We start from the raw sequence: 27,697 nt of genomic DNA on the forward strand, positions 1-27,697 counted from the left end.
CTCTATGGCATTGGCAACAGGTCGCTTCTTTACGCCTGTGGTGCAATTGTCCTGGCTGTGCCTTGTTCGGACGAAAGATCAAGCATGAAAACAGGAAGAAGAGGTGCTGAATTGTGAAAAAAAAGCAAAATAGAAACAGTGGACGTTCCATCCTCAAGATGTGCAACATCGAGAAAATTGCAAGAACCACGGCGTCCTGATTGTGTGATCGCCCTGTTGGACGGCAAAGCGAGTGATTCCTGTTCAGATCTCCCTCGTGCCCCATTTTTCCACAAAATTATCAACTTTCTGTCCCGTCTTTGACGTGTGTCTTCTCTTCCAGTAGTCTTGGCAATTGTCGTACTATAATTTCGTTATAGAATATGAGTCATGTGGTAACAATACACAGTGTGTGCATAAAGTCCCTTTACAACATCAAAATTCTATTACAACGACAGTTGTGGAAATATTTTAACAACATTTCTTTTATTCAAATCACTGTTTACTAAAATTTATATATATATACCAAAATTTTGTGTTTCAGATACTCTGCTGATGGAAGGAACTGAACCTCTATAAAATGGCAGCTCCTCGAGAGAAGGCACACTGTGTGTCCTTGTTGCTGACACAAAATTGGATGTTCAGACTCAACGAAACTTCACAGCGAAGTGTGGAAGAGATTCACCATCACGCCCTGAATGGCACAAAAAAATTTATGGAGAGAAGGACAGTGTTGGATAAAGGGAGGAGCGGGTGACCAAGAACATCCGAGGAATCCATCGATCCCGTTTTAAACGCCTTCACTCGTTGTTCTACGAAGTCCATCCGCACTGGAGCCAGACAGTTGCAACTACTACGTTCAACTGTGCGTAAGGTCCTCTAGAAGAACATACGGTTGTACGCTTACAAAGTGCAACTGTTACAGACACTTGATCCAAATGACGAGCCAAAACGGACAGAGTTTGCACTCAACTTGCTGGAACGCCTTTCGGAGGATGAAGCAGTCCTCAAGCGAGATTGTTTCAGTGACGAGACAAGTTCTCATGTTTCTGGGACATTAAACAGACACAATGTGAGAATCTGGGGAGATGAAAACTCCCGTGTGACCCTAGGGAACTTCACCGCGATAGTCGAAAAGTGAATGTGTGGTGTGAAATAATGTGCAACCAAATAATTGGTCCATTTTTATTCAAGAGTCAGCAATTACTGCAGATGTTTACCTCGACCTTCTGGCCGAATATGTAGCACCACAATTCACTGACTTACAACCAGCTATCATTTTCCAGCAAGATGGTGCACCACCACATTGCGGACTGCATGCTGGTCGGTTCCTCAATAAAACATTTCCAGACAGATGGATTGGGAAGGATGGGCCAATTCCTTTGCCACCGCGTTCGCCAGATATCACTCCTTTGGGCTTTTTTTATGGCGGTATGTAAAAGATTTCGTCTATCAGAGACAGATACGACATCGCTGACAAGCAAAGGATTCGTAATGCCATTGCCACCATTCATGAAGCTATGCTACAGCGAACATGGCAAGAAATAGAGTACCGTCTTGATTGTGCTTCGTGCAACTAAAGGCGCCCATGTAGAGGTCTATTAAACACTGTCAAAAAAAGTTTATAAACACGATTAAAATGAAAAAAAAGTGTTGTTAAAATATTTCAACAACTGCTGTTGTAATAAAATTTTGAGCTTGTAAAGGGATTTTATGCACACCCTGTATTATCATGGCAAGTAAATGTGATGAATAGTGATAGCAGTCGAGATGCCTTATAGACCCCCACAGAAATGAAAACAACAAATAAACGCGTGTGAACTATGTTACAACAAAGAAATTCAAGAGTCTAGACTTCCAAAGCGGAAACCAAGTGTCATAACATGTCGTACTTGTGTAGAAGCAGTAGGAGCTATGTACGTCTGGGGCACCATCCCTCCCACATTTCCACTGCAAACGGACGTTACACCATGATACAGGCATTAATCTGAATTCAGCAGACAGACACGTCAATGACTGGAGGGGGAGTTCTTTATTTTGTAAAAAAAATGTATAGGGCACGAGGTAGGTTCGAACATGGATATACCCCTTCTCAGTCCAACACCAAGACCACATAACCACGACGGTATGGCTGTTGAAATTCGTTCGATGTTCCACATCTTGGGCTTGGACCGTTCACTGTTTAGATTTTGCTTCTTTTTTCACAATTAGTGCACCATCTTCCTGTTTTCATGCTTGACCTGTGTTCAGTTTTTGACGGGCTCTCCACTGGGACATATCACCACTAATGATAATTGAATCAAAACCCTAAGCTGTCGACAGGCATTGATATACATCGACGGGGACAGTTGAAAATGTGTGCCCCGACCGGGACTCGAACCCGGGATCTCCTGCTTACATGGCAGACCGTCTATCCATCTGAGCCACCGAGGGCAAAGAGTTCGACTGCAAGGATTTATCCCTTGCACGCTCCCCGTGATACCCACATTCCCAACGTAATGTCCACACACTATGTTCGTAGTGCCCCTGCCCATTACACTCATTACTCGCGGCAGACAACCTTACCGAGTCCCATAACAGTTAGGGCGATGTGTATGGATCCGCACAGAAGAAGAAGGTGAATGGCCGGTTAGCCTTAACTATATGAAGATGGTATCTGTTCTTTCGGACATGCCCGAAAGAACAGATACCATCTTCATATATCACCACTAAATCTGACAGGGGGTGCGATGGGGAGTTTCCCTAGTCAGTAATTGATATACCAGTCAGGAAGCTGCAATATTAATTCCACATTAATTAGCCAAAAGGTTAGAACCACTAGTCACCATGACACTCAATACCACTTGGTAACGGTGAGTGCACGTAACATGTCAATTACTATTGCAGATGGCAAGGGATAAGCGAAAGTGGACCGCGTACCAAACGGAACGATTCGTTTCGTTGCAAGAACCACGCTTCTTCTTACACCATGTCGATACTTGTATCCAGATTCGCCTTCATCCTGGCCGACATTTGATCGAAAGATGTATCTCTCCACAGATGCAGGCCGCCAAAGTAAGCGTTCACATTAGCTTCCATGAGACCTGTGGCCGTAATAGAAGGCACCGTGACAGCTGTGGACTCCACGAACATTGCAGACCACCTGTATCGCGTCGTGCTTGATGTCCGCCGTAATGACGGTGGCATGTTCCATCAGCGTATCTGTCTGCGTGACAAAGCCACAGTCCTGTCACAGTAGTCCGAACACCATGACAGTAAACTGACGTTGATGACTTGCCATCCAAATTGGCCAGCATCTGGGACGCTATTTGGCATTAGCTCCACACCTACAAACCACCGACCTTTAACGTGTGGGAGAAGCGTTTTTATACTTAGACGTGTGTTGCTACTTGCTTTTGAAAACCATGCCACACATAATCGCTGCTGCATTCCTTCCTGGTGGTCGACTAACACTAAATTTCACATATGGCTTATCAATGAGTGAGTGTGTGTGGGTGTGTGTGTTTGTAGTTATAGTATAGATTAATTATGATAAATAACAGACGATGACAGCGTTGGTGTAACATAGCTCCGCTCACAACTTGAATGAATGATATCGTGATAACATCTAAGAGTAACTGCGTGTACGAGTGTAAAGTGGATGAAGGAACTGTTTAGTCTCACACTGACCAGACAATCGTTAGAGACGAAAGATAACCATCGATCGGGCGTGGTTGGGAAAGGAAGTCATCGATGTTCTTTTTAAACGTAAAATCTTGGCATTTCCATCAGCGGATTTAGGAGACCATGGGAAGTTAAAGTAGGGTGGTGACATTGGGCTTTGAAACCAGTAGTCCCATTGCAAAGGTTGGCACAGGAAAATGAAGAAAAAAAGGCCAAATGCATGTGTTGAACCCAATGCACCAGGTTCTGCGGTTTCCTCACTGCAGTGTGGTAAGTCGAATGTGTGAAACACAAGTAGGTGTTGATATAGACGGTCTTACCATTCGACTTTTTTTGTTTATTATTCTTGCATGTCGATTCATATACTTACTGAGAGACGAATACTTGTTCGTAATAGAGGCTGAAAGATTATTTGGGTGAGCACAGACATTGCATTAATACTTGATTAACACTCTCAACATTGTGTTTTCATATCTTCCTGGCTTCACAGTACTCAAGGCATCACTAATCTGAGCATTTGTTGGTGAGCAGTCGTTATGGGAGAGGAGAATATTAGTGACTGGACACAGGTCGATGGAGATGTTTTCTTCTTCTTCTTCCGTGTCCGAATGCACCAATTATATCTTCCCTTCCCAGTAATTAGCAACGTAGATTGCTTTGTGATTGACTTTCAAAATATCATCTTTAGTGCATGTTATAGACATATCTGGGCAGATCAGTAGGTGGTCCAAGTCCTGTATTGCTCCGCATTCACACCTGTCGCCATCACTGTAACCCCATTTAAATAGGTTTGATTTGCACCCAGTTACTCCAGTGCGCAGCCGGTTTAATGACCTCCAAGTTGTAAAAGGTAGTTGAAATCCTGCAGATCCCTCCTCAAGTAGTTCCATTGTGGTGTGTGGCACCATTTCTTCCCAGAGAGATAGCCGCCTTGCGGCAGGCTTGGTGGCGAGCGATGGAGATGTAAGACGAGGAGTTGTGAATTTTCATCAAGGATTTTGAAGGAGTGTTAGGATTTTGTTGGAACAGAAATGCAGTACATATTGTCATAAGTGAGGATACGTTGGAATAAGGCCTTTTAGGTATGGGATGCCGTGGAAGAAGGAGACATGATGTTCAGTCAGGTAGCAGTATTATAGTTTCAGTCTATTCTAGATCTTTTGTATTTTGGTTAGTAGGTAGGATTCCCATGTTAATTTCTGATCAACAGTTGCAATTTATTGGATTGGCTCCTACCAAATCTGACTCTCCCCCCCCCTCAATTGCCCCCCCTTTTCCCTTAGGGCTCCCTCTCCCTCCTCACCTTCCTTTCTCCCCCCTCCTCTCTCCCTCATCTCCCACTTGCTCCCCTCCCAGGGCTTCTAACCCCTCCCCTCTCCCCTCCTCCAGACTTGCCCTTCTTTATCCCACTGGCTCCATCCCCCCTTCCCGCCCTCCTTTTGTCCCTTCCACCGAGAGACAAGACCCCCCCCCCTTCACCAGTGTGTTTCTGAGTGCTTCGCTGATGATCGTCACCATTGTTTCCGTGCATCAGTGTTTCTCTGTTTTGTGTTACAGTGTTTTCCTCGCTGTCCTCCTACATTCGTGTCTCCATCTCGATGTCTTCGTCAGTTCTACTGGTGATCACCTTTGTGTACAGTGCCTTCTGTCGAATGGCTTCTAATTTATCAGTAATGTTCATCAGTCCGCCCTCGTGGTCTCGCGGTAGCATTCTCGCTTCCCAAGCACGGGGTCCCAGGTTCGATTCCTGGCGGGGTCAGGGATTTTTCCTGCGTCGAGATGACTGGGTGTTGTTGTGTCGTCTCCATCATCATCATTCATTCCCATTACGGTCGGAGGAAGGCAACGGCAAACCACCTCCATCAGGACCTTGTCTAGTAAGGCGGTGCGGGTCTCCCGCATCGTTCCCCTACGCTCTGTAAAGAAGCATGGGACTTCATTTCCATTTTTCCAATGTTCATCATGTATTACCATGCTTTTTACGTTGTCTATGTCTATCTGTTGTATCTATTGGCCGAAGAGCGGCATATGTAGGCTGCTGCCAGCCTGCGTCGTATGAGGCGTGAAATTACAATAAAGGAAAAAAATGGGTTGGCTACTTGGATAGGGTACCTGTGAATGATAAGGTAGAAATAGTGTTGGTGAATGCTGCAGGTGATTTGTGTTATAAATAATGTAGTGTTTTGGAAGGGTTGGAGTTGTGGAGCACAACGAGGTAAGCTGGTTAAGATGCAGCAGAATCGACTGTGCAGCCAGAACTGAATGGAGGTGCCGTGCAGAGAGCCGGACTCACCCCCTGGCGATGAGGATCTCCTCGGTGGTGGACTGGCGGCGGATGGCGGGCGCGTGCGCGATGGGCCCGGCCGAGCTTCCGGCGCGCTCGCGGGCGCAGGGCGAGGGGTCCCTGGAGGAGCAGGTGGACGAGCAGGAGTCGGGCGAGCGCGGCGGCGGCGGGCACACCGAGCCCGCGCGCGACAGCGGGCCGCCCGTGATCGACGTCGACTGCCGCCGCAGCCGGCCGCGCCGCGTGCGCCCCACCGGCGACACCTGAAGACGGCGCCACACGTACGGGCTGAAACGTCTCAGGCTACATCAGGGCAGTATGAAACGACGCAGTCGTAGGAAAATTCTTTATTTGCCTTTCCCCTTCTGTCGGACATTGGCTCGAGCCACCTCAAGCTGCACTGCATGCGGACCACCAGGGATGCCATTTTATGACAAGCCACATGTGGACCGAAACGTCTCAGGCTATGTCAATGGCAGCTCTGCCTAATGTAGGCAGCATGAAATGACATGGTCGAGAGAGAACAGTATATTTATTATTTATTTATTTATGCATTTATTTTACCTGGCAAGATTAGGGCCTTCAGGCCTTCTCTTACACCTAACCAGGCATACTCAGATTGAACGAGTTACAGTTTCTACAGAACATTAAGGACATATAACGTGTTACACAGTATTAATGTTAAAGAAAAAAGAAATAGAGATTATAACAGTAATACAATGATAATTATAACAATCAAAGAAATAATTATAACAATCAATATTAATAATAATAATAATAATAATAATAGTAATGACTATGTATATGAAGGTAAACATATTTTTCTTTTATGAATGTCAGTCCTATTGCTAGTAGGGAATTTTCTCGTTATGTTCTTGCAGCTTGTGAGTTATTCTCATCAAACAGAGATATAAGACGATAGAATGGGGTGAAAGAGATATAGAAGAGGTAGATAGGTTAGAGGAAGAGAAATAGAATGGTAAAATTCGAAGCTATGATGGAGAGTAGAAAGAAACAGATGAGAGGGGCACAACAATGGTGGCTATACCGTCCCTAATATGTAAGTTTTGAGTTCCCTCTTGAATGTTGAGTCGTTCTGGATAAGACGCAGATCACAGGGGAGCGCGTTCCATAGTCTTATGGCTGAGATGGAGAATGACACGGAGAAAGATTTTGTGTTATGTAAAGGCACAGCCAAGATGCTAGACGTATCCGATCTGGTATTGCGGTTGTGGAATGATGATAGGTGTTTAATGTGAGAAGATTTACTCGTTGGACATAAGCTGCTGCCACATCCAGGTGTAGTACATGAACCCCGTCGATGGGACCTGAGGATAACTCACCTTATACAGGCTGAAACGTCTGAGACAATCTCAGCTGCTGATTATCAGTGCGAAAGCGGCATAAAACCACTTAGTCACGGCTAGGTTTATTTACTAATCCCATTGACTGTGTGTGTGTGTGTGTGTGTGTGTGTGTGTGTGTGTGTGTGTGTGTGTGTGGATGACAAGACACGTACAGACTAAAACATCTCAAATTACATCGTTTGTTTATTAGCTGCGTACGGGCAGTAAGTAAGGACACAGGCATGAGAGACCACTTTAATTATTTCTCCACCAGGATGACAAAATCTACTGTTGCAACCAAAGTTGCTGCATCTACCACATGGGCAACACCTCAGAATGACAACCTAAGACATGACACACCATCTGAGATTCAAATGTTGATCACCCATATGAGGGCAGCATACAACGATATTATCTCTTGAGCACGACTTTCTCATTTAAACCACCTGTGTCGAAAATAGATTGCTCCACCAGGAACACCTGACGATGATATGATGTGTTGGCTGAAACATCTCAGACTAAATCTCCTTTGATCAGCTCTACGAATGCAACATACATTGATATGACTATGAGAGACCACTATTTTGCCTCCTGCATTGGATGTGACCTCCACTGTAGGTGGCTGCAACACCTGTGCCCCACTGCAACATGTGGAAATGACAGGCCAAATGAGGGCCAAAACATTTCAGACTAAATCAACTGCTGCTCAGCTGTATAAGATATCATACCATCCTACGGTGGTAAAAGAATGCTTTATTTATTTACCCTGATGGTATTGTATGTTGACTGCCACTTCAGACGGCTATTTCATATAAGCATGCAACAAATAGCTAGCTACACCGTCTACATAACTCATTGCTCCGATTTAGATAGTCTGGATACAATGACTTTGTCAAGAGAGAACTATTAGTTTTAGTTTATGTGTAGTGCTACTGCAGAGTGCCATGATGCATGCGTTCCACTAGAAACTCTTGAAAACCGTGCATCTTTTGTGGATCAAACTACTCAGACTACATCAATGCTGCCCTGTTGTATGAAGATAACATACAATCATGTTGTCATCTACTTATCCTTCCACTGACTGTCACTGCAATAGCCATGTTTCGTATGCCCTGTGATATGAAAGCAAGAGATTGCGATGTTTGTTTGTTCCCAGAAATCGACCTTAGTTAAGACTGAAGTCAGCCACACCGATTATGCTCAGCCAGCTACATCCTAGCATTATTGATCACACGCAGCCTGCCTTGTATATCTCCTACTGATAGGGTATATGAATGCAGAATTTAAATATGTGACAGTGAGAGAACTCTTAAATTATTTATTCCTCGTGACTGATGCAGATTACCATCATAAGAGGCTGCACCACATACAGCCAACTGATGATGACTGAGCTAGTCATGCCACGTGCAGGTCAAAACATTCAGTCTACATCGTCTGCTGCTCTCGAGCATAAACTTCGTATATAATGTTAAGGTCATCTCAGAGCTGTTTCTTGTTCTACATACCTTGTGAGATGGAAGGGAATACTGACACTGCACAGAGCCAAGCTATAGTCGTAAATATTAAAGGATTTATTAGAGTAAATGACTTAAATAAATCAATTTCGGATTATTTAAAGAAGTTGCAGCTTACAAATAAAGCAAATGTAATATGCATGTATGAAAATCATTAGACTACTGAATCAATAATTTCGAATACTGATCGATATATTGCACCCTCCAGTAAGTAAAGATTGGATATGAAGGACGGATAACTTGGCACTTACACTAAAAAGGGATAGAAATATGAAAGAAGCCATATTCCCAGGTTTGATAATGATCACCATTTTGAAGCTTGAGATACAACAGCAGAAATTTATGGAAAGTGAATGGTAACAGCCATAATATACAGTTCTCCAGCTGATTATGTGGTAATAATTAGTGCTCATAATAATTAAAGTTTTTGGAGTATACATATTCTATGCAGGACTCCCTTGGCCTATATTATGACATCTGACATAATGAGGAGTTATGATAACCAGCAGCATCGTCATTCATAGCATTTTTATGTACGCTTTGAGGCTGCTGTCATGTTTTAAATAAGAGAAGTTAATGACCACTAGCTCACCTACTAGTCTCTTGTGGTACAATTACATGATGTCACACGTCAATTAGGAAGAAAATGAAGATAACACAAAAGCAAGCTGTGAGAATGATGTATGGTGTTCACAAACATTCATCTTGTAGCAGTTAGGCATTTTGGAAGCTTCTTCACAGAATGTCTATTCCGTAATGAAATTCATCATAAGTAGTCCATACAATTCGAGAACATTTGTAATGTCAACATCTACAATACCTGAAGGAAAATTATTTTCATCAGATATCATTAAAGCTGTCAGAGTTTCAGAAAAAAGTTAAATGCATTTCCAAACATCTGTCATATTTTGGCCTATAATACAAAATATCTCACAAGTAGTAAAACACATTTTAATACAGTGTAAAAACATTTATTCTGCACTAATTCTACTCCATACAAATTTTTAATTAAAGTCTGGTAACATGTGTACCTTAAAATTTTAATTAACTTTATTACTACTTATTACGATTAGTATTACAAATCTGTGTGAAGGTTCTTATTACAATTATGCCAGTGAACTACTTACTTGCTTGTAATATGTTGTTCACCAGCATATAACCATACCAACTAGATCATTCTCTATAATTTTTGACAAAACTGTGCAAATGACATGTAGATCACATAATTAAATAGATAAATTATTATTGTAAAATTTAAACCAAATTGATAATATCACTAAAATTTGTATGTTTAGAATAAATACGTTCATCTGATAGAACAACAAGATCTATGAGGACCTCCATGAAAAGTGGCATTGGAAAAATGAATAAGGGAAATGAGAAGGTTTCCTTAAATTATATGATATGATCAGTGTTCTAAAATTATCAGTAATTTTTTCTGACAGTGACAGTGAGACGTATCTCCCTGTCTTGTACCTATCTACGTAAGAGATAGAAGCAAACAGACAGAAACACTCTGTTCCAGTAGCTAGCTGCAGGTAGGTATAACTGTGGCTGAAGGCCGTGAGCATCTTATGAATTACTAAACACAGTGAAGAACCAAAGAAACTGGTACACTTGCCCAAGAACGTGTATGACCCTGCGAGCTCGTAGAAGTGCCGCAGCACGACGTGGGATGGACTCGACTAATGTCTTAAGTAGTGCGACAGGAAACTGACACCATGAATAGTCCGTAAATCCGTAAGAGTACGAGGAGGGTGGAGATCTCTTCTGAACAGTACGTTTCAAGGTATCCTAGATAAGCTCAATAATGTTCATGTCTGGGGAGTTTGGTGGACAGCTTCAGTGTTTAAACTCAAAAGACTGTTCCTGCAGCCACTCTGTAGTAATTCTGGACGTGTCGAACGTTGCATTGTCCTGCTGGAATTGTCCAAGTTTTATATTGCACAATTGACACGAATGGATTCAGGTGATCACACAGGATGCTTTTTATGCGCCTCGCCTATCTAGACGTACCAGGGGTCCCATATCACTCCAACTGCTCACGTCTCACACCATTACAGAGCCTCCACCAGCTTGAACAATCTCCTGCTGACACACGGTCCATGGATTCACGAGGTTGTCTCCATACCCGTACACGTGCATCTGCTCGATATAATTTGAAATGAGACTCTTCCAACCAGGGAACATATTTCCAGTCTTCAACAGTCTAATGGCGGTGTTGATGGGCGCAGGCAATATATAAAGCTTTGTGTCATGTAGTCAAGGGTACATGAGTGGGCCTTCGGCTCCGAAAAGCCATATCGATGCCGTTTCGTTGAATGGTTCGCACGATGACACTTGTCGATGGGCCAGCATTGTAAGCTGCAGCAATCTGCGGAAGGGTTGCACTTCTGTCACGTTCAATGATTCCCTTCATTCGTCGTTGATCCCGTCCGAGATTTGATGTTTACCGGATTCCTGACGTTCATGGTACACTAGTGAAACAGGTGAAATAGTCGTACCCGAAAATCCCCACATCATCGTACCTCGGAGATACTGTGACACATCGTTCGTGCGCCGACTATAATACCACGCTGAAACTCACGTAAAGCATGATAACCTGCCACCGTAGCAGCAGTAACCGATCTAACAACTGCGCCAGACACTTGTTGTCTTTTATAGGCGCTTCCGACCGCAGCGCCGTATTCTGCCTGTTTGCATATCTCTATACTTGAATAGCATGCCTATACCAGTTTCTTTGCGCTTTAGTGTAATACGTAGTTAAAACATATTTTGCAAACGAAACTGACCTATTATGACTATAAGGAATTTAATTATTTATTATTAATTCTATTGTTTATTGGTCTGAATGATGGTGTGAATGTAAAGAAAGGTAATATATGAATATTGTTATGTTTATTAAGTGAGTATACGTTGTTGTAGGAACTGTGTAAAAAGTGAATGAATCATACTCAGGAGAAACGGTAAAGTGTAACTAGCCTTTTTAGAGGATTGCGAAAACAAGTAACATTTTACTGTAACTTTGTTATTTGGGTGTTCGTGGAGTTTCTAAATTTGTTCATTTAGTAAAGTGTTCATAAGAGCTATTAAGTTGTGTTTGGTCGAATGTAAAAGTTGTGCAGTGCACGGTTTAATGGTAATGTCGGACTGTCTATTATGTGTATCAGCCAATCAAAGGTCTGTACGATCGTGCGTAACTTATGGGCTAAAGAATTGGTTTGTGAAGTTTAAAAAGTTCATTTCGAAGCTCAGCCATCATCACGTTCAGATGCGGATGTAAGAAGCTCCGAAGAGACGTGATAATTTTTTAGAACAATGCTTAAAACTTGACAGTGGAGTGCAGCAAAGTGGATGAGAATGTTTGAGAAAAACGAGCACGTCACATTCCAATATTAATATGTAAACTGTGACTTCTGAATAACGAAAATTCCCGTGGCGTGATATACAAGTCATGACCATAATCTGAAAACTAATAATGGCCAAACTGTGTAATATTTGAGCGAGCATCGTGTCACGGATAATACGTTGTGTAATCCTCTCCGGTATTGGGTTTGGTTTAATATCATAAACAGGCTATTACGAGTGACTTTGAGTGCTGAAACTAGAACTTAAGATTAATTTAGGTTTGTCAAAGTTTTTGTATCAAATAAGCTGCAAAATATCGAAGTTTTCACTCACAGGCTACTTTCCAATTAATCTCTCATTTAACCTGACACTTAGAAACATTTGTTGCACCCGCTGGTTTTGTCTAATGCTCCTGCTTTTACTACAGTTTTTTCAGTCAAATGCAGCATTAGTTTTTAACAGGGAACGCTTGTGGACCGGATTGCAGAAGAACAAGCCCACCGTAATCAGTGCGGATACTTTCTGTAGGACGAGAAAAAGCAGCCGCGCCTTCACAAGTGGTGCGCAGCGTCCGAAAATAAAAACCGTAGGAGGTCGAAACAGCGGTCGGGAACAATTTGGAAAGAGGACAGTGTAACACAGTGAGCGAACTATAACATGGAACTGTGCACGCAAATATTAAAAATAGGGTCGATGCCAAGAGGACGGGAACTTTACGATGGCAAATATCAGTGAGACAACATAGGGCGCACCGTAGAATTGGACAAGGCAGCGGCATATATTGCAACTAAGGGCCAGCAGAAGAGGGCAGTGCAGCAATTGTGGACCCAGGAACTGGTATAGCTGAGGACGGAGATTCGACACACAGAAACAACACGCAGCGACCATTGGAGACAACTGGAAATATGTGAAATGTAATTCATTTGTTGTAGCTTTGTATTAAAAAAGTTACAAGGGGGAAAGAAAGTGAGAAGTCTGTAAATGTGAAAGAAGGGGATGAAGTACAATGTAGTGCGAGTGCGAGTCAAACAAGCAGTCCTGAAAAAAAGGAAAAACAGTTGTTCTAGTAAAAAATGCTGTTTCGGTTGACGATATAATTCAGTTATCTCCATTTGTGGGGATGGAACTGGAAAAAAATGTTTCCACAAATGAAGCTACGGGAGTCTAAACAGTGACAGTAATCGTTTGAGTAATCTGAGTGATACTAGTTATATTTGATGTTAGTCCATGCAACGTAAATAAACAAGTAAGTGTGGAAACATGTACCCAACATGGTCTGAAGACTGTCGAAAGTAGGGCAGAAAGTATGCAGGAAAAGTTTGCTGTATTAATGGAAACTGTGAAAAACAATTTTATGGTGATAAACAAAAATTTTCCTTACATAAATAAAAATATAGAGCAACAGACGAGTAGCCTGGATAAGAAAATAGAACATCAAACAGAAGCACACAAAAGTTTTGCTAGCGAGTTGAAACACCAGTCTAGTAGTATTAATAGGTCGCAATGCTTATATAAGACTACGAGTCTGGTGCAGTTGGTAGATCGGTTACTGCTGCTGCAATGGCAAGTTATCAAGACTGAAGTGGATTTGAACAAGGTGTTGCAGTCGGTGCACGAGCGATGGGCACATCATCTCCGAGGTAGCGATGAAGTAGGGATTTTCCAGTACGACCATACCACGAGCATACCGTCAATGTCAAGAATCCGGTAAGACATCAAATCGTTGCGGCCGGAAAAAAGATCCTTCAAGAACGGGACCAACAACGACTGAAGTGAATCATTCAGCGAGACGGAACAGCGACCAAGCTGCAAATTGCAGCGGATTTCAATGCTGAGCCATCAACAAGTGTCAGCATCCGAACCATTCAACGAAATATCATCGATATGTGCTTTCGGAGCCGAAGGTCCACTCGTATACTCTTGATGACTGCACGACACAAAACTTCAAGCCTCGCCTGGGCTCGTAAACACAGACATTGGACTGCCGATGACTGGAAACATGTGGCCTGGTCGAACGAGTAACGTTTAAAATTGTATCGAGCGGATGGACTTGTATGGATACGAAGAAAACCTCATGAATCGTGGACCCTGCGTGTCAATAGGAGATTGTTCAAGCTGGACGAGGCTCTGTAATGGTGTGGGGTGTGTGCAGCTGGAGTGATGTGGGACCCCTGACACGTCTAGTTAGGATTCTGACAGGTGACACGTACGTAAGAATCCTGTCTGATCACCTGCATCCATTCATGTCCATTGTGCATTGCAGCCGGACAACGCGACACTCCACACGTCCCGAATTGCCACAGAGAGGCTCCAGGAACATTCTTTTGAGTTTAATCAGTTCCGCTGGCCACAAAACTTCCCAGACATGAACATTATTGAGCATATTTGAGATACCTCACAACGTGTTGTTCAGAAGAGATCTCCACTCCTCCTATTGTTACAGATGAGTAAAGTGACAAATTCCTATCATGTACTGTAGATAAAAGAAAGATGTGGAATGGTGTAATAAATCGAGGACAGTAGCTGGGGGGTAATGACCTCACTCTTTCCAATTCCAGGTGATTGACTTTGATAAAGCACTCGAATTGTGTACAATATTTTTTTCTTTTTCCTCTCATATTGTCAGTCTTCTATCATTTTAAACTTTGTCTGTAATCTTCTTCGCTATCGAGGAAAAAGTAGAGTATTGCAAAGTATTGTGCTGAAGTTAATTATTGGAAATCAAAGGAAATTCGGAGTCAAGGAAAGTATTAAGAAATTCGGAAGAGTAATACTGAGGTGTTGAGGAACTATTTGACGGTGAAGTAGCGGCTCCAGTGACGAAAACTGTTTGTAGAGCGGTATGCCGACAAGATACCCCTCCATATCCGCATCTAGTGGCCCCTGTATGCCGACGATGACATAGCAGTCGGTCAGTACCGTTATGGTCTTCCGAGACCTGGTCTGACAGAGTTTACTTTTAATCGTGAGGTCTATTATTAGCAAACAAAACAATTAATGAGGAAATGAAGTAATCTGTTTCTTAGACCCGGCCGAGGTGGCCGAGCGGTTCTAGGCGCTACAGTCTGGAACCGCACGACCTCTATGGTCGCCGGTTCGAATCCTGCCGTGGGCAAGGATGTGTGTGATGTCCTTAGATTGGTTAGTATTAAGTAGTTCTAAGTTCTACAGGACTGATGAACTCAGAAGTTAAGCCCCGTAGTGCTCAGAGCCATTTGAACCATTTTGTTTCTGAGATGGGTGTGCTGTTTTTTTGAAAAACAGACAATGGATACTGAAATAGTGTTGCAAATATTAGTGGAGATGACATCAGAATGAATGGTGGAATTATGTGACTTGTGGTAGAAGAGGGTATTGTAGGGTTGGAAAATAGACAGGACGTCACAGAACAGTGAAGTAAATGATACCTGTCGTGCTTTATCAAGAACCTAATTAGTTATGGAATAAGGTGCTGATTGCAGAAGAACGTGTTGAAATGATGGTTCAAAAATGGTTCAAAGGGCTCTCAGCACTATGGGACTTAACATCTTAGGTCATCAGTCCCCTCGAACTTAGAACTACTTAAACCTAACTAACCTAAGGACATCACACACATCCAAGCCTGAGGCAGGATTCGAACCTGCGTCCGTAGCAGTCCCGCGGTTCTGTTGAAATGATGAAAGGTGATTAATGGTTTTTGGAATAGTGACTAAAATGTATTAGAAGTGATTAATTTAAATAAACTGAGTAGTATGATAAAGCAGAGTTTTAGTGGGAATAGTGAATATTTACCCTAATATGACTAAACCCAAATTTAAAAGAGAAAGACTGAAAGAAAGAGATAATAAGAGTTTTGTAAATAATTGCATGATTCTGGATGTAATCTCTTTCTGTATTAGGTGAAATATTTTATTGTGGTGATTTTGAGAGATATCTTGGCCAACCTATAATATATATGAGTGTATATAAACTGTGAAGAGAAACTGGTAAAAACAAAGATATGTAAATTATGTTGCAAAACTATTAAAAGGATGATTTACTGTAGTTTTAACCCTTTTCAAAGATTCTGCAGAGCTTAGGTACTGAGTTAAGTAAATCTAAAAATGCATTCAGTAGTAACCTTTTGTATTAAGTTATTGGTGTTTCTTGTTTCAGGAAGTAATGTTTTTCCAGTATCTCATGTTTGTGCCCTTTGTAAGCACCAATCGAAAAAAAATTCTTTGTTAATTTACTTCCAATGAGGAGAATCAGTTAAATATTTTAACTCCTTGAATATATGACAACAAGATGACTGTTTCTGAACACCATATATGATTATCACTGCTTGCTTTTGTGTTATCACTCTTTTCTTCCTGTGTAATGTGTGTCTTCATATAATTGTACCATAAGACACTAGTTATATAACTATAAGTCATTAACATCTCTTATGTAAAAGATGACATCAGCCTCAAAGCAGATGTAAAAATGTTATCAATAATGATGCTGGTGGTTACTGTAACTCCTAATGCACATTGTGTCAGATGTCATGGTAAGTAATATTTTTCAAGTAGCTTCATGGTTTGTGCCATTTTAAAGGACCAATTAAAGATAAATTCTCTGTTAATTTACTTTCAATGGGGAGAATCTATTAAATAATTTAAATTATATTAAAAAATAGAAAAAGAATAATTTAAGAAATATATATATATATATATATATATATATATATATATATATATAATATATATAATTATCTTTCCAGAAGACACTGTGTAAAATAGTAGTCTTACATGAAAGTATGGTTTCTGGTAAATAGCCAAGTAACTGCAGTTAAGTCTGTATTTTAAGCAGAGGTGGCGTCTTAAGGATGCCACACAAAGTAAGTGCTGTGGCAATGTAAGAAAAACAGTTCCAAAGGGAAGACACTAATGAAGTGCTATACATAAGGTAAAAATGGAACTGTAATTATACATAGAAACATTACTGAGAGAAATGAGTAGAACTTGGAGGTAAAGTGAAAAACAAATGGCAGAATGTATAAACAAACAAAGATTTTAAAATTAAAAGAAAATAGAAATTCATTGATGCACTAAAATGCTGTAAATAAACTGAACTCACAAAACAGAAGCTAATTTGTTGTTTTGAAAAACAATTTGTATAAATCATGATTTTGTTAACAGTCATAGAGAAAAACGAGATTTTGAAAAACAATAGGCTAAATCAGTTGCAGAGCTGCCAAGTCTGGAGTAAAAATTATGTATTCTAGTTTAATAAGTATGCTGTTGTATAACTATTAAAAGTAGAAAAATTATTTTTGTTCAGTATAATTATTAAAAATTTATTTGCAAAATTTTTCATAATCATAGGGGATCTGAAGGGTAGTAGCTTGCATCGCATCTATGTATGAAAGAGACAAAAGCAAGCACAAAGATGCTACAGTCATTGTTATCGCATGACAGATGCGCTCTGGTCCAGTAGCCAGATGCAACTAGGTAAGACTGTGGCAAAAAGAAGTGAGCGTTTTATGGACTGTGAAACAATACGTAGTTAAAACATATTTTGGAAACAAAACTGGCCAATTACGATTTTCATTAATTATTGTTGATTTAATTTACTTATTAGAGTGAATGGAAGGTATGATAATAAATGAATATTGTTATTTCTATTAAGTGAGTATAGGTTACTGTGAGAAGTCTGTACAGACAGATTGAATCATACTAGCAAGGGGTACTCCATATTGCATCCCCCTCAGATTTAGTGATGAGAGGGCCCAGTGGACATCTCATATAAACTGAACACAGGACAAGCAAGAAAACAGGAAGAAGGTGTACCGAACTAACAAAAAAAGGCGAAGTAGAAACAGATAATGGTCCAAGAACCAGAAGTGCAATATAGAGCAGAAAGGAACAGAAAGGGTTATTGTACTGGACTACCAGGTGGGCGAGATGCGTTGAAATCTTCCTGGTGCCAATTTTTTAATTTTTTTTTCGCTGTTAGGTTTATTCAGACTTGTATCTGTGTCATGGCGTAACGTCTGTTGGCAACGGCGAGTGGTAAAGTAGGGACCTATTATGACAGTCGATTCCGGAAAGCCACGCGGGATTAGCCCAGCGGTCTGAGGCGCTGCAGTCATGAACTGTGCGGCTGGTCCCGGCGGAGGTTCGAGTCCTCCCTCGGGCATGGGTGTGTGTGATTGTCCTTAGGATAATTTAGGTTAAGTAGTTTGTAAGCTTAGGGACTGATGACCTTAGCAGTTTAAGTCCCATAAGATTTCGCACACATTTGAACATTGATTCCGGAAAACACGACTGGCGTGCCACACACAGTACGTGGTTAATATGATAGGAAGCTCTTACTGAGCCACCTAATTTGTACGGCTAATAGGAGAGTGAGATATGCCTCCTCGCCCAATAGAGATGTTCGTATGAATGTGATCACTCCTGAGGAAATAATAAAAATATAATAGTTTGTCACATATGCTGCAACAAATGAACGCAATAGTTTCACAATCACACAGTTTCTCAGTGCTCTGTCACAACACAAGTTTTTAACGTTTTTGAAGTTGCATTCCATTTTGAAAGTCTTGACTCTCGAATTCCTGTGTTGTAAAATAGTTCACATACGTTTATTTGTTGTGCTCAAAAAGTGGTTCAAATGGCTCTACGCGGGTCTGGACTGAAGCGCCTAGAACCGCTCGGCAACCGCAGCCGCCTGCTGTGTTCATTTCTGTGAGACATGCTTGTGGTATCTCGCCTGCGCCCACTATTCATCACATATACTTGCGACGGTAACGTATTCTTACCACATGACTCATATCCAATGTATAATTTCACAACTACAAGATTAGAGGAAGTTAACAAACATTTCAGTGTCTGAACGGATAGCTCATAGTGTTGTGAAAAAAATTCATGGCAAGAGACAGTTTTCAACACGAGTCACCTCCTTTGTAGTCCAACAACATGACCACATACCCAGGACGCCAATGCTGTCTCAGGCTGCTTTTCATCACACTTCTTGTTCTTGGACTGTTCACTGTTCCTTTTTGTTTTATTATTTTTACCTGTTTTCATGCTTGATCTGTGTTCAGTTTTTGATGGGATATCCACTGGGCCTCCTTGCCACTAATTCTGATGGGGATACGATAGGGACTTTCCCTTGTAATAGTAAATTGTAAAGTACAACTAGCATATTTAAGGAACTGGGGAAACTAGAAGTATTTAGTCATAATTTTGTTATTTAAAAAAGAGGTTCTTACTCTGATATTTCTTGAGTTTCTAAATTTGTTCATTTAGCAAATTGTTGATAAAAGCTATTAAAAGCTAAATGTAAGAGATTGTGCTATTTAATGCTAATGTGAGATTGGCTATTACGTGTATCAGCCAGTCAGAGTATGATATGTTCGTGAATATTTTGTATAGGTGCTTTGTGAAGTCTAAAGAGTTCATTTCGGAACTCAGCCATCATCCTGTTCAGATGCGGATATTAGGAGTTCTGCTAATCTTGCAGAATAATGAGAACTTGACCGCGGAGTGGCGCTAAGTGTATGCGGATGTGTGAGAAAAACGAACGGGTGAAATTCCGGAATTAATATATATACTGTGACTTTTGAAGAACCAAAATCCGTGTAGCATGTTATACAAGCCACGACCACAATATGATAACTACAAGTGGTCAAAATGTGCAATAATTTAGCTAAAATTGTTTCACAGATAATGGCTATGAAGTTGGGTTTAGTACCATAACCTGGCTATTATGAGTGACTATCATTACGTGTGGGTGTTGAAACCAGAACTTAAGGTTAGCACAGACTTGGCAGTGTTTTTGTGTCACAGAAGGGCCCATATATCGAAGTTTTCACTCCTGGACTTACTTTCAGTTAGTCTCTTAGTTAACTTGATACTGAAAAACATTTGTTGCGTCTGGTGGATTCATATAATGCTAATAGTTTCAAGTAACAAACATCATTAGTTTTTAACAGGGAGGGCATGTGGACCGGACTGCAGAAGAAGAAATTCATCACAAGATGAGTGGACGCTTTCTGTAGAACGAACGAAAGTAGCTTTGCCGTTACACAAGTTAATGTATGTTTGAACTCTGACTTTCTGGTTGTTTATAATATTTAAGAAAAGAATTAAAAAACAAGTTTCATAATATTTATTACGTCCTACATCCATAGAATGACTTGTTCAAGAGGTTATCCGTAGTCTCTCCCTCAGGAAGTTCCTCTCTTTCCCACATACACACATTACCTCCCACTAACAGAGTAACTGTTTCTAAATGTGTCAGGTGTGATCTATCAATTAGTCAATTGTTTTGGTCTAGATATGTCATAAAATTCCTTTATCCTCAGATCAGTTCAGCACATCTCCATTAGTCAGCCAATTCATCCATGTAATCTTCAGCATTTTCCTGCAACAATGCATTTCTAACACTTCTATTATCTTCTGGATTGTGTTGTTTACCATCCATTATACACTTCCATATAAAGCTACATTCCAGATAAATACTTCCAGAAAAATCCTTCTAAGATCCAAATTTGTTTAAAAAGTTGTCTTCTTCACTAAAGGCTTTCTTGTCATTGGAACTTTGTGTTTCATGTAATATTTTCTCCTGTCATTGTCAATTATGTTGCTCTCCAGTTAACAAAACATGTCAAAAATTTTACTTTCTCATTTCTCGATAAAATTCCCTTAGCAGTTCCAGATTTAATTAATCTATATTCCATTGAACTTATTTTACATTTGTTGATGTTCATTAAACGTTCTTTTTACAGTACAGTAACCACACCACTTAACTTATCTTCTGAGTCTTTACTTCTCTCTGACAAAATTACAAGATCATCAACGAAAGTTAAGTTCTAGTTTGTTTCCATAATCTTTAATTCACTTTCCGAACTTCTCCCTTATTCCTTGGACGACTTAGTAAATGTACAGATTAAATAAAATGTGTGATAGATTACAACCTTGTTAATATAAGTAGTAGAGCTTCGTAATGTATTGAATTATTTATGTAATGAATCTCTTTGTGTTGGTATTTTTGTAGGAAAACCTTTTGGACATTGTAATTTTTTTCAGGGCTCATTAGCATGTACAGAAAATATTTTGGCAGTATTTTCAGAATGTATTTTACAAGGTAATACTTGTACCAAAGCGCATACCACAATCTGACAGTATCTGTGTATTGTTGATATCGCTACTTTGCCTGTAATATCATTTGGTTATAAAAAATTCCTTGTCTCATTAACTATTAATGGAGGCAAAGAAATCGTCTTTTACAAATATTTTACTCATGTTTTCTGTAGTCCATGCAGTAACTGCCAACACATACCCTATGCTGCACTTACAATTAACAGATATTAGAAGATGCATATGTTTGGTGAAGGGAAAGCATTAATCCTAGTTTGATAAACAAATTTCCAAAATATTTATGATACTCAGCTACAACAATCTACATCTTCTGCAGTGAAGCTTACCTATTCATAATTAACTACATCTAAGAAATTTTCTGACAGTCTACAGATAGCACCAAGGAAAATAATGTGAATGCTGCTATGATATTACACACTTACACATGCACACACACACACACACATATATATATATATATATATATATATATATATATATATATATATATATATATATATATATATATCACCTGGAGTGTATCTCAACAAAATTCTTCTAAGTGTGGAACTACATAACGATGTAAAAACTATTAATGTTCTGGCTTCTTCTAGAGACACACTTTAAAAAGGTAATGAATGGCCCCATGATAAAGACTGCCTGCAGTAGTGGTTGTTCATAGTTTTATCACATCATGATGCCATCACACATACTGAATAATTTTATTGAAATGAAAGGACAGATTTCAGTGCAGTAGATCAGAAATGGAAAAAAATAATATGAAAATATGAAAAATTAAAATCCAGAAAGGTGCATTGCCATAAATCTCATAGATGTGCCAATATCCTTAATTGTTTCTCGTTTCTTGTTGGGACACTGATGTAAAAAATTAATCACATGAGATGCTACCAATATTATCTTTGAAATGGAAGGGAACGACATAAAAATAACGTAAAGTAAATAGATGAAAAGAAGAAAGCTTCACAACGCCCCAGATTATATATAAAGTCACATAATCAGTTAAACAGCAGATAAGAAACAAAATTCTGCTAGCTTATCAGATTATTAAAATATACTGAACAATTATTACTTCAATATAATTGGAATTTATGAAATGTTGAGAAGATGCAACAGTGATTTTACAACTCTAGTAGGACAGTAATCACAGTACGCATGAGTGTATGTGAACACCTCAACACCAAACATGTTGCAATACAACAGAACATCTAGGTTGCAAAAAAATGTATGTTAGCAGAATTTTAATGCAATTTTGCTGTAATAGCAAAGCCACTTTGCTAACTAAGAGAACTAACATATCTCTGAAGGACCAATACTAGAGTATCAATTAAAAGAAACTATGTGTTTCCAGAGGCCTTTTCAATTCTTAAACATCTGTGATGTATATGTGCAGACAAAAGTAACAAATGAGGATTTGTACCAATGCCAGGATTTGAGGCTGGATCTCCTGCTAATCAGGCAGATGCGCTAACTTCTACACCACCTGGGCACAGTTGCATGGAGTATTTTAGCATGGCCCACTGCTCAATCCAAATTTTAATACACATCTCAGCCTACCTAGTATTTGCTCTAAATTAAGATAGCATTGCATAGGCTCTCTAACAGTATTTGAATAGCGCCTCAGCATCGAATGAAATAAAAAATAATAAATTGCTAACTGTGTTGTAATGTCATACATAGACACATATAAAATTTAACCAACCTTAAATAACAAGTCATCATTGAGATCAATAGCAGGATGATGGATTCCCCTAGGTTTTTCCGAATGTTACAGTCCTTATCAATATGAGCATATTGTACTCCTAAGTGTTTCAATGCCACCATCTCACTTTCCAGTAGGAAAGTCACCACTTAGAATTCAATATAAACTTCCTAGGTTCTGTCATGCATTTGTCTGGATACATATCACCCCAATCTATATTACATTTTCATCACAGTTGTAAGAAAGCAACGTGAACATTCCACTTTTCCTTGCATCACTCTTGTCACATATAGTTTTTATTTTTATTTCCTCTCATCTCATAAGTAACATATATATCTGTTGCATAAACCAGCTACTTTCTTATTCCAGCAGGAATTCACAAAATTTATTAGTCATGGTGCAATTTCCCAATAACATATACTGTTTTGTATTCACTTTGAGTGGAAATAACATTTACAAAGTGATACCCATAATTAGAGATATGATACGGACAAGTAAGTTGAAATTATTTGTGTGCAAACAAGTGGCTCCTGTTAAAGTGGTACACATCATTTGAAAGCCCTCTTTCTCATTTTATCCATAAGCATTTTGCTTTTTCCTAAAATGTCGCATTTCATGAATTATTTGCACTTAAGGCTTTTGTGTTCCAGAACATAAGAATGTGAAGTAATAGTTATATCCAAATTTCAATGGAATATTTTCGTAGCCCTGATTTTCCTTCTTCTAAATGTGCCCATATTCACAAGGAGAACTTGCTATTTTGCCAAACATGCGACTGGAAAAATTAAATTCTTAGACCATTTTGGAGCCTCTGTGAATCCCAATGGAAATATAAATATTGCACATAATTTGTTAATCATGCTGGTAATAGTAATGAAGGCTTTCTGTGTTATTTACTGTTTTTTATTCTCTTATTTTTCCCTTATTTCTGTTGAAACTAAAAGTATAATAACAGATTTTGGATTTTATTCACATGCACATCTATAAGTAAGTGTGCAGGACAATACTTCAGGCACTCCACAAGAAGCAGCCAACTCTACATCTCGAGGCCACTTTCAGCCAAAATAGACGATGGCGTTGTGGAATAGTTCTAGGTTAGTCATTAAAAATAACATATGATGAAATAAATTTCAGAATAACATACACTACTTGAAAACAAAATTTGTCGGTAACAAGGCAGACGACATACTACAGTCAGTCTACATGTATCAAACACTACCTTAACATTATATAATTAAAGAACAGTGAGTATGGGAGAAGTTTCAGTATATACAATATTCACATTTCTTCCACTTAATCTGCTGCCAATGAAATCTGAGACTTCATTAATGAGTAGCATATCAATCTTGTTTAAATATTGTGATGCTTTACTATTAAAAAACTGATCACATAAAAGCAACAAATATGAAAAAACTGAGAATGATGTGGTAGTGTTTGACCTTTAACGAATGTCAGTCCAACCCATCATTAGCCAGATTCAAGACTATAGATTGTGATACAACAGAAGGAGAATAACTAGATGAGGTAAGTTATATGATGACAATTACTTATTCCACTCATCTCAGCTTTATAATTTAATTCTTTCATATCATTATTAGTAAAATCCAGTGTGCACCTCTCCAAAGCTTACTGAGCAACAATCCAATGTTCCACTGCAGTAAGTGAAAACAAGTGTCAAACTCATGTTTTGAAAACTGAACTACCAGTACTTGGCTTAGCATAAGCAATCCAGGTCATTTTTACTCTCATATTTATATGTTTTCCTGACGATAAGATGAGTTATTGAACAGGTATTATAAAAAAATGTTGTTAAACAGTTCTGTAGCTTCATTGTCAATTTTTGTTTCTTAATTTTTGATGTCTTAGCTGTTCAGTATTTTAATCTCAACATATAAGATTTTCAAGCCTAAATTTAAACTTGCTCTATTAATTTCTTCCACAAGTTACTGAGGATTATCTACATTACAGACAAGTAGTATCATTTGTATTCATCTCTCGATTTACCATTTTAAGGAACTGAATTCTTTCTCTGTGGATAAATAAGTTTTTGTAAAACTGAATCTCCTTCCATGACTTTGCTTTCAACTATCACTGTCGACATGGGGTATGATGGCAACTGTGGCATTCTCACACAAGTTCTTCAGTGGACGAATATTGGTAGACTTTATGACATATTTATCAATGGCTCATAGCTCAGATTCAAAGAGAAATTGTGTAGAATACTCTCTTCCAACCAATGAATCCCCTACAAAGTCATCTGCCTCAGTCATTGTTCTATCCCATAATATGGTTCTTGGTCTGTAAGTAATTCATCACATTACCTCATCTTCTGAAGCCTGTTAATTCCTCACAATCAATAATATTCAGACTTACTTCTATGTAGTTGATGTTGATGTTAGTGAATTAATTATCTATAATTTTACAATAATGTGTGTTATGGAGAAAGAAATGAGAAGTAATCAACAAGAGCAATAACGAAAAAACATTAAAATTAAGAAGTATCTTGAAGAAAATTGATATAAAAGCTATGCATTTAACATTTCAAGAAAAATGTACAGTGTTTGTTAACTGTATGTTTCTGTTTGATGCACTAAGTTTGAATGTATATTTCAAGGACCATTTTCGTAAGGCCTTATGTTTCGTCTGTTCCCAGTACAATATGAAAATCACACTGTATAGATACTTATATTTGTATTCTAATAATAGGAAAATTGAGAAATGTATATATTTTGATACTGTTTCTAAAGAAAATAAGTTGGAATTCTTGTGTAGACTGATACGTAAATCATGCTATCCTCTATGATAAATAGAAATAATGTGCAACACACACTTATATTAAATGGCACCAATGATTAGACATAAGACACTTAGATTGTCATCAGCACACCATAAATGTTTGTAAAAACAAAGTTGTATCATTATGAAAGGAATGTTTCCCAAATTTGTTATCCTGACAAAAAGTACTGAGCAAAACAATCCATAAATCATGAACAACAACCCAAATGACATCCACAAAACCAAAATTGTACATTTAAGACAGAAACAAAAAACTTTCAACAAATTCATTGAATACAGTAATGTAATGTGCAAACTTCGACAGATTCTGTATGGTTAGACTAGACCAAAAGCTTACAGCCATAAGTTTAGAGTTCATTTGTTTCAATGTAAGAAAAATCGGCATCTGTGGAATGATCTGCATGATATGCAAATGATAATTATTCATGAACAGCGTCATACAGAAATGGATTTGTCTCAAACAACACAAATGTTTATGAGAAGAAATCTGCATTACCAACATCTTATTATTTCAGTTAAGTAAATGGAGAAAATGGAGAACTATATCTGAAAAATTATTGTCAAATCTTTTTAAATTTCTGTGTTCACATAAAACTAAGAGAGAAAATCTGCAGTTGTATTGTGACAGTTTATGTATTCTAGTGTGTTCTATAGACTTAAAAATGATTTAAGCCTTAAAGAGCTGTATAAAGGCTTTGTATTACCAACTGTCTTGAGAGATGCAACACCCATCAAAATGCTAATAATACATTATTACAATCATAAACATAGCTCATTTGGTATCAAAGCATCAAAAGATGGACTTTTTTTAATCTGACTAATCTAATTAAATCATTCTGTTTATTACTTAATTATCATTTACGTCAGAGTTTTACCAAAGATTTGGAGGCCCCCAGTATTATAAGAATTTACGTTTGTTGAATGTTCAGCTACAGTGCTTCACACTTGTAAAAAATGTTTTTCTTAAACCTGCTGTGAGGGATAGACATGGAAACCGTAATTTCAGTAAACACTGATAAGACAGAAATAATTTAAAAATTTTCAGTTGGCAGGAAATACTAAACAATAGTCACCATAATTACTGACGAAATTAGATAAACTGAACTGAGTGAAGTACACTTAATGTTTTGCTTCAACTTTCTACATATAGGACTAACAACACTTCGTATTTGTTGTTGTTTTTCTATTATTCATTACGCACTCAATTAAATTTATGTAGACTATTGCAGTTCTGAATAAACTGATGATAATGCACTGCAATGTAGGCACTGCTAGGAGCAGATTAGGCATTACAACTTGGTATAGAAGATATTGAAATAACTTTTGTTCCAGCAACTGAAACAAATGCATCAGTCATTTCAACAATATATCCTACATATATTTATATATTTAGTTCTGAAGGTACTAGTAAGTATTAATAAAGGAATAACTATATATCCACCACTTTGTATCGCTTCTGATATTTTTATAGCAGCATTTTAAAAGTAAAGCCCTGTGCACACATGAATATGCCTAAATAGACACTCTTTCGACTTCAAGCTCCATGCCAGCATAAAATTAACTACTTTTTACAATGATGACATGAAACTTTTAGCAACAAGTGACAATAGCTTAACTGAAATGCTAATAATAGTTCAAACATTTAGTGATGACGGTTTCATGTAGCTCAAAACTAGAAAGTATGTGAAACTAAGTGTTGCTGGAGAGAGATTGTGAAGGTTGGAGATACCAGAGTTAGAAATTTGTAAGAGCAAGCAAATAAGAATTATACAGACGGAAAAGTAAGAAACTGTTTATTATTTCAAAAATAATCGCCATAATTGTTAATACAACTGTCCCATAGTGAGATAAGACGGTCAATGACGACGTAGAAAAATGTTTGCAGCTGCTTACAGAACCAAGACAGGCATGCATTTCTTTGTCCAAAGAAACTAGATGGCAACGAACGTCTTTCTTCAGAGCTC

At 38.7% G+C, this 27,697-nt stretch overlaps 1 protein-coding gene across 1 annotated transcript in view; it reads right to left on the minus strand.

Annotated features, from left to right (window-relative positions):
* Positions 1-27,697, minus strand: part of LOC126106221 (serine/arginine repetitive matrix protein 1-like) — a 229,175-nt gene that overhangs the window by 3,058 nt on the left and 198,420 nt on the right. Inside the window, exon 10 of the mRNA XM_049912451.1 lies at positions 5,936-6,189. Coding sequence (XP_049768408.1) covers positions 5,936-6,189 — 254 coding nt within the window. The remainder of the gene's footprint in view (positions 1-5,935; positions 6,190-27,697) is intronic.

Source organism: Schistocerca cancellata, chromosome 10 (assembly GCF_023864275.1).
Source record: "Schistocerca cancellata isolate TAMUIC-IGC-003103 chromosome 10, iqSchCanc2.1, whole genome shotgun sequence".
NCBI lineage: Eukaryota > Metazoa > Arthropoda > Insecta > Orthoptera > Acrididae > Schistocerca > Schistocerca cancellata.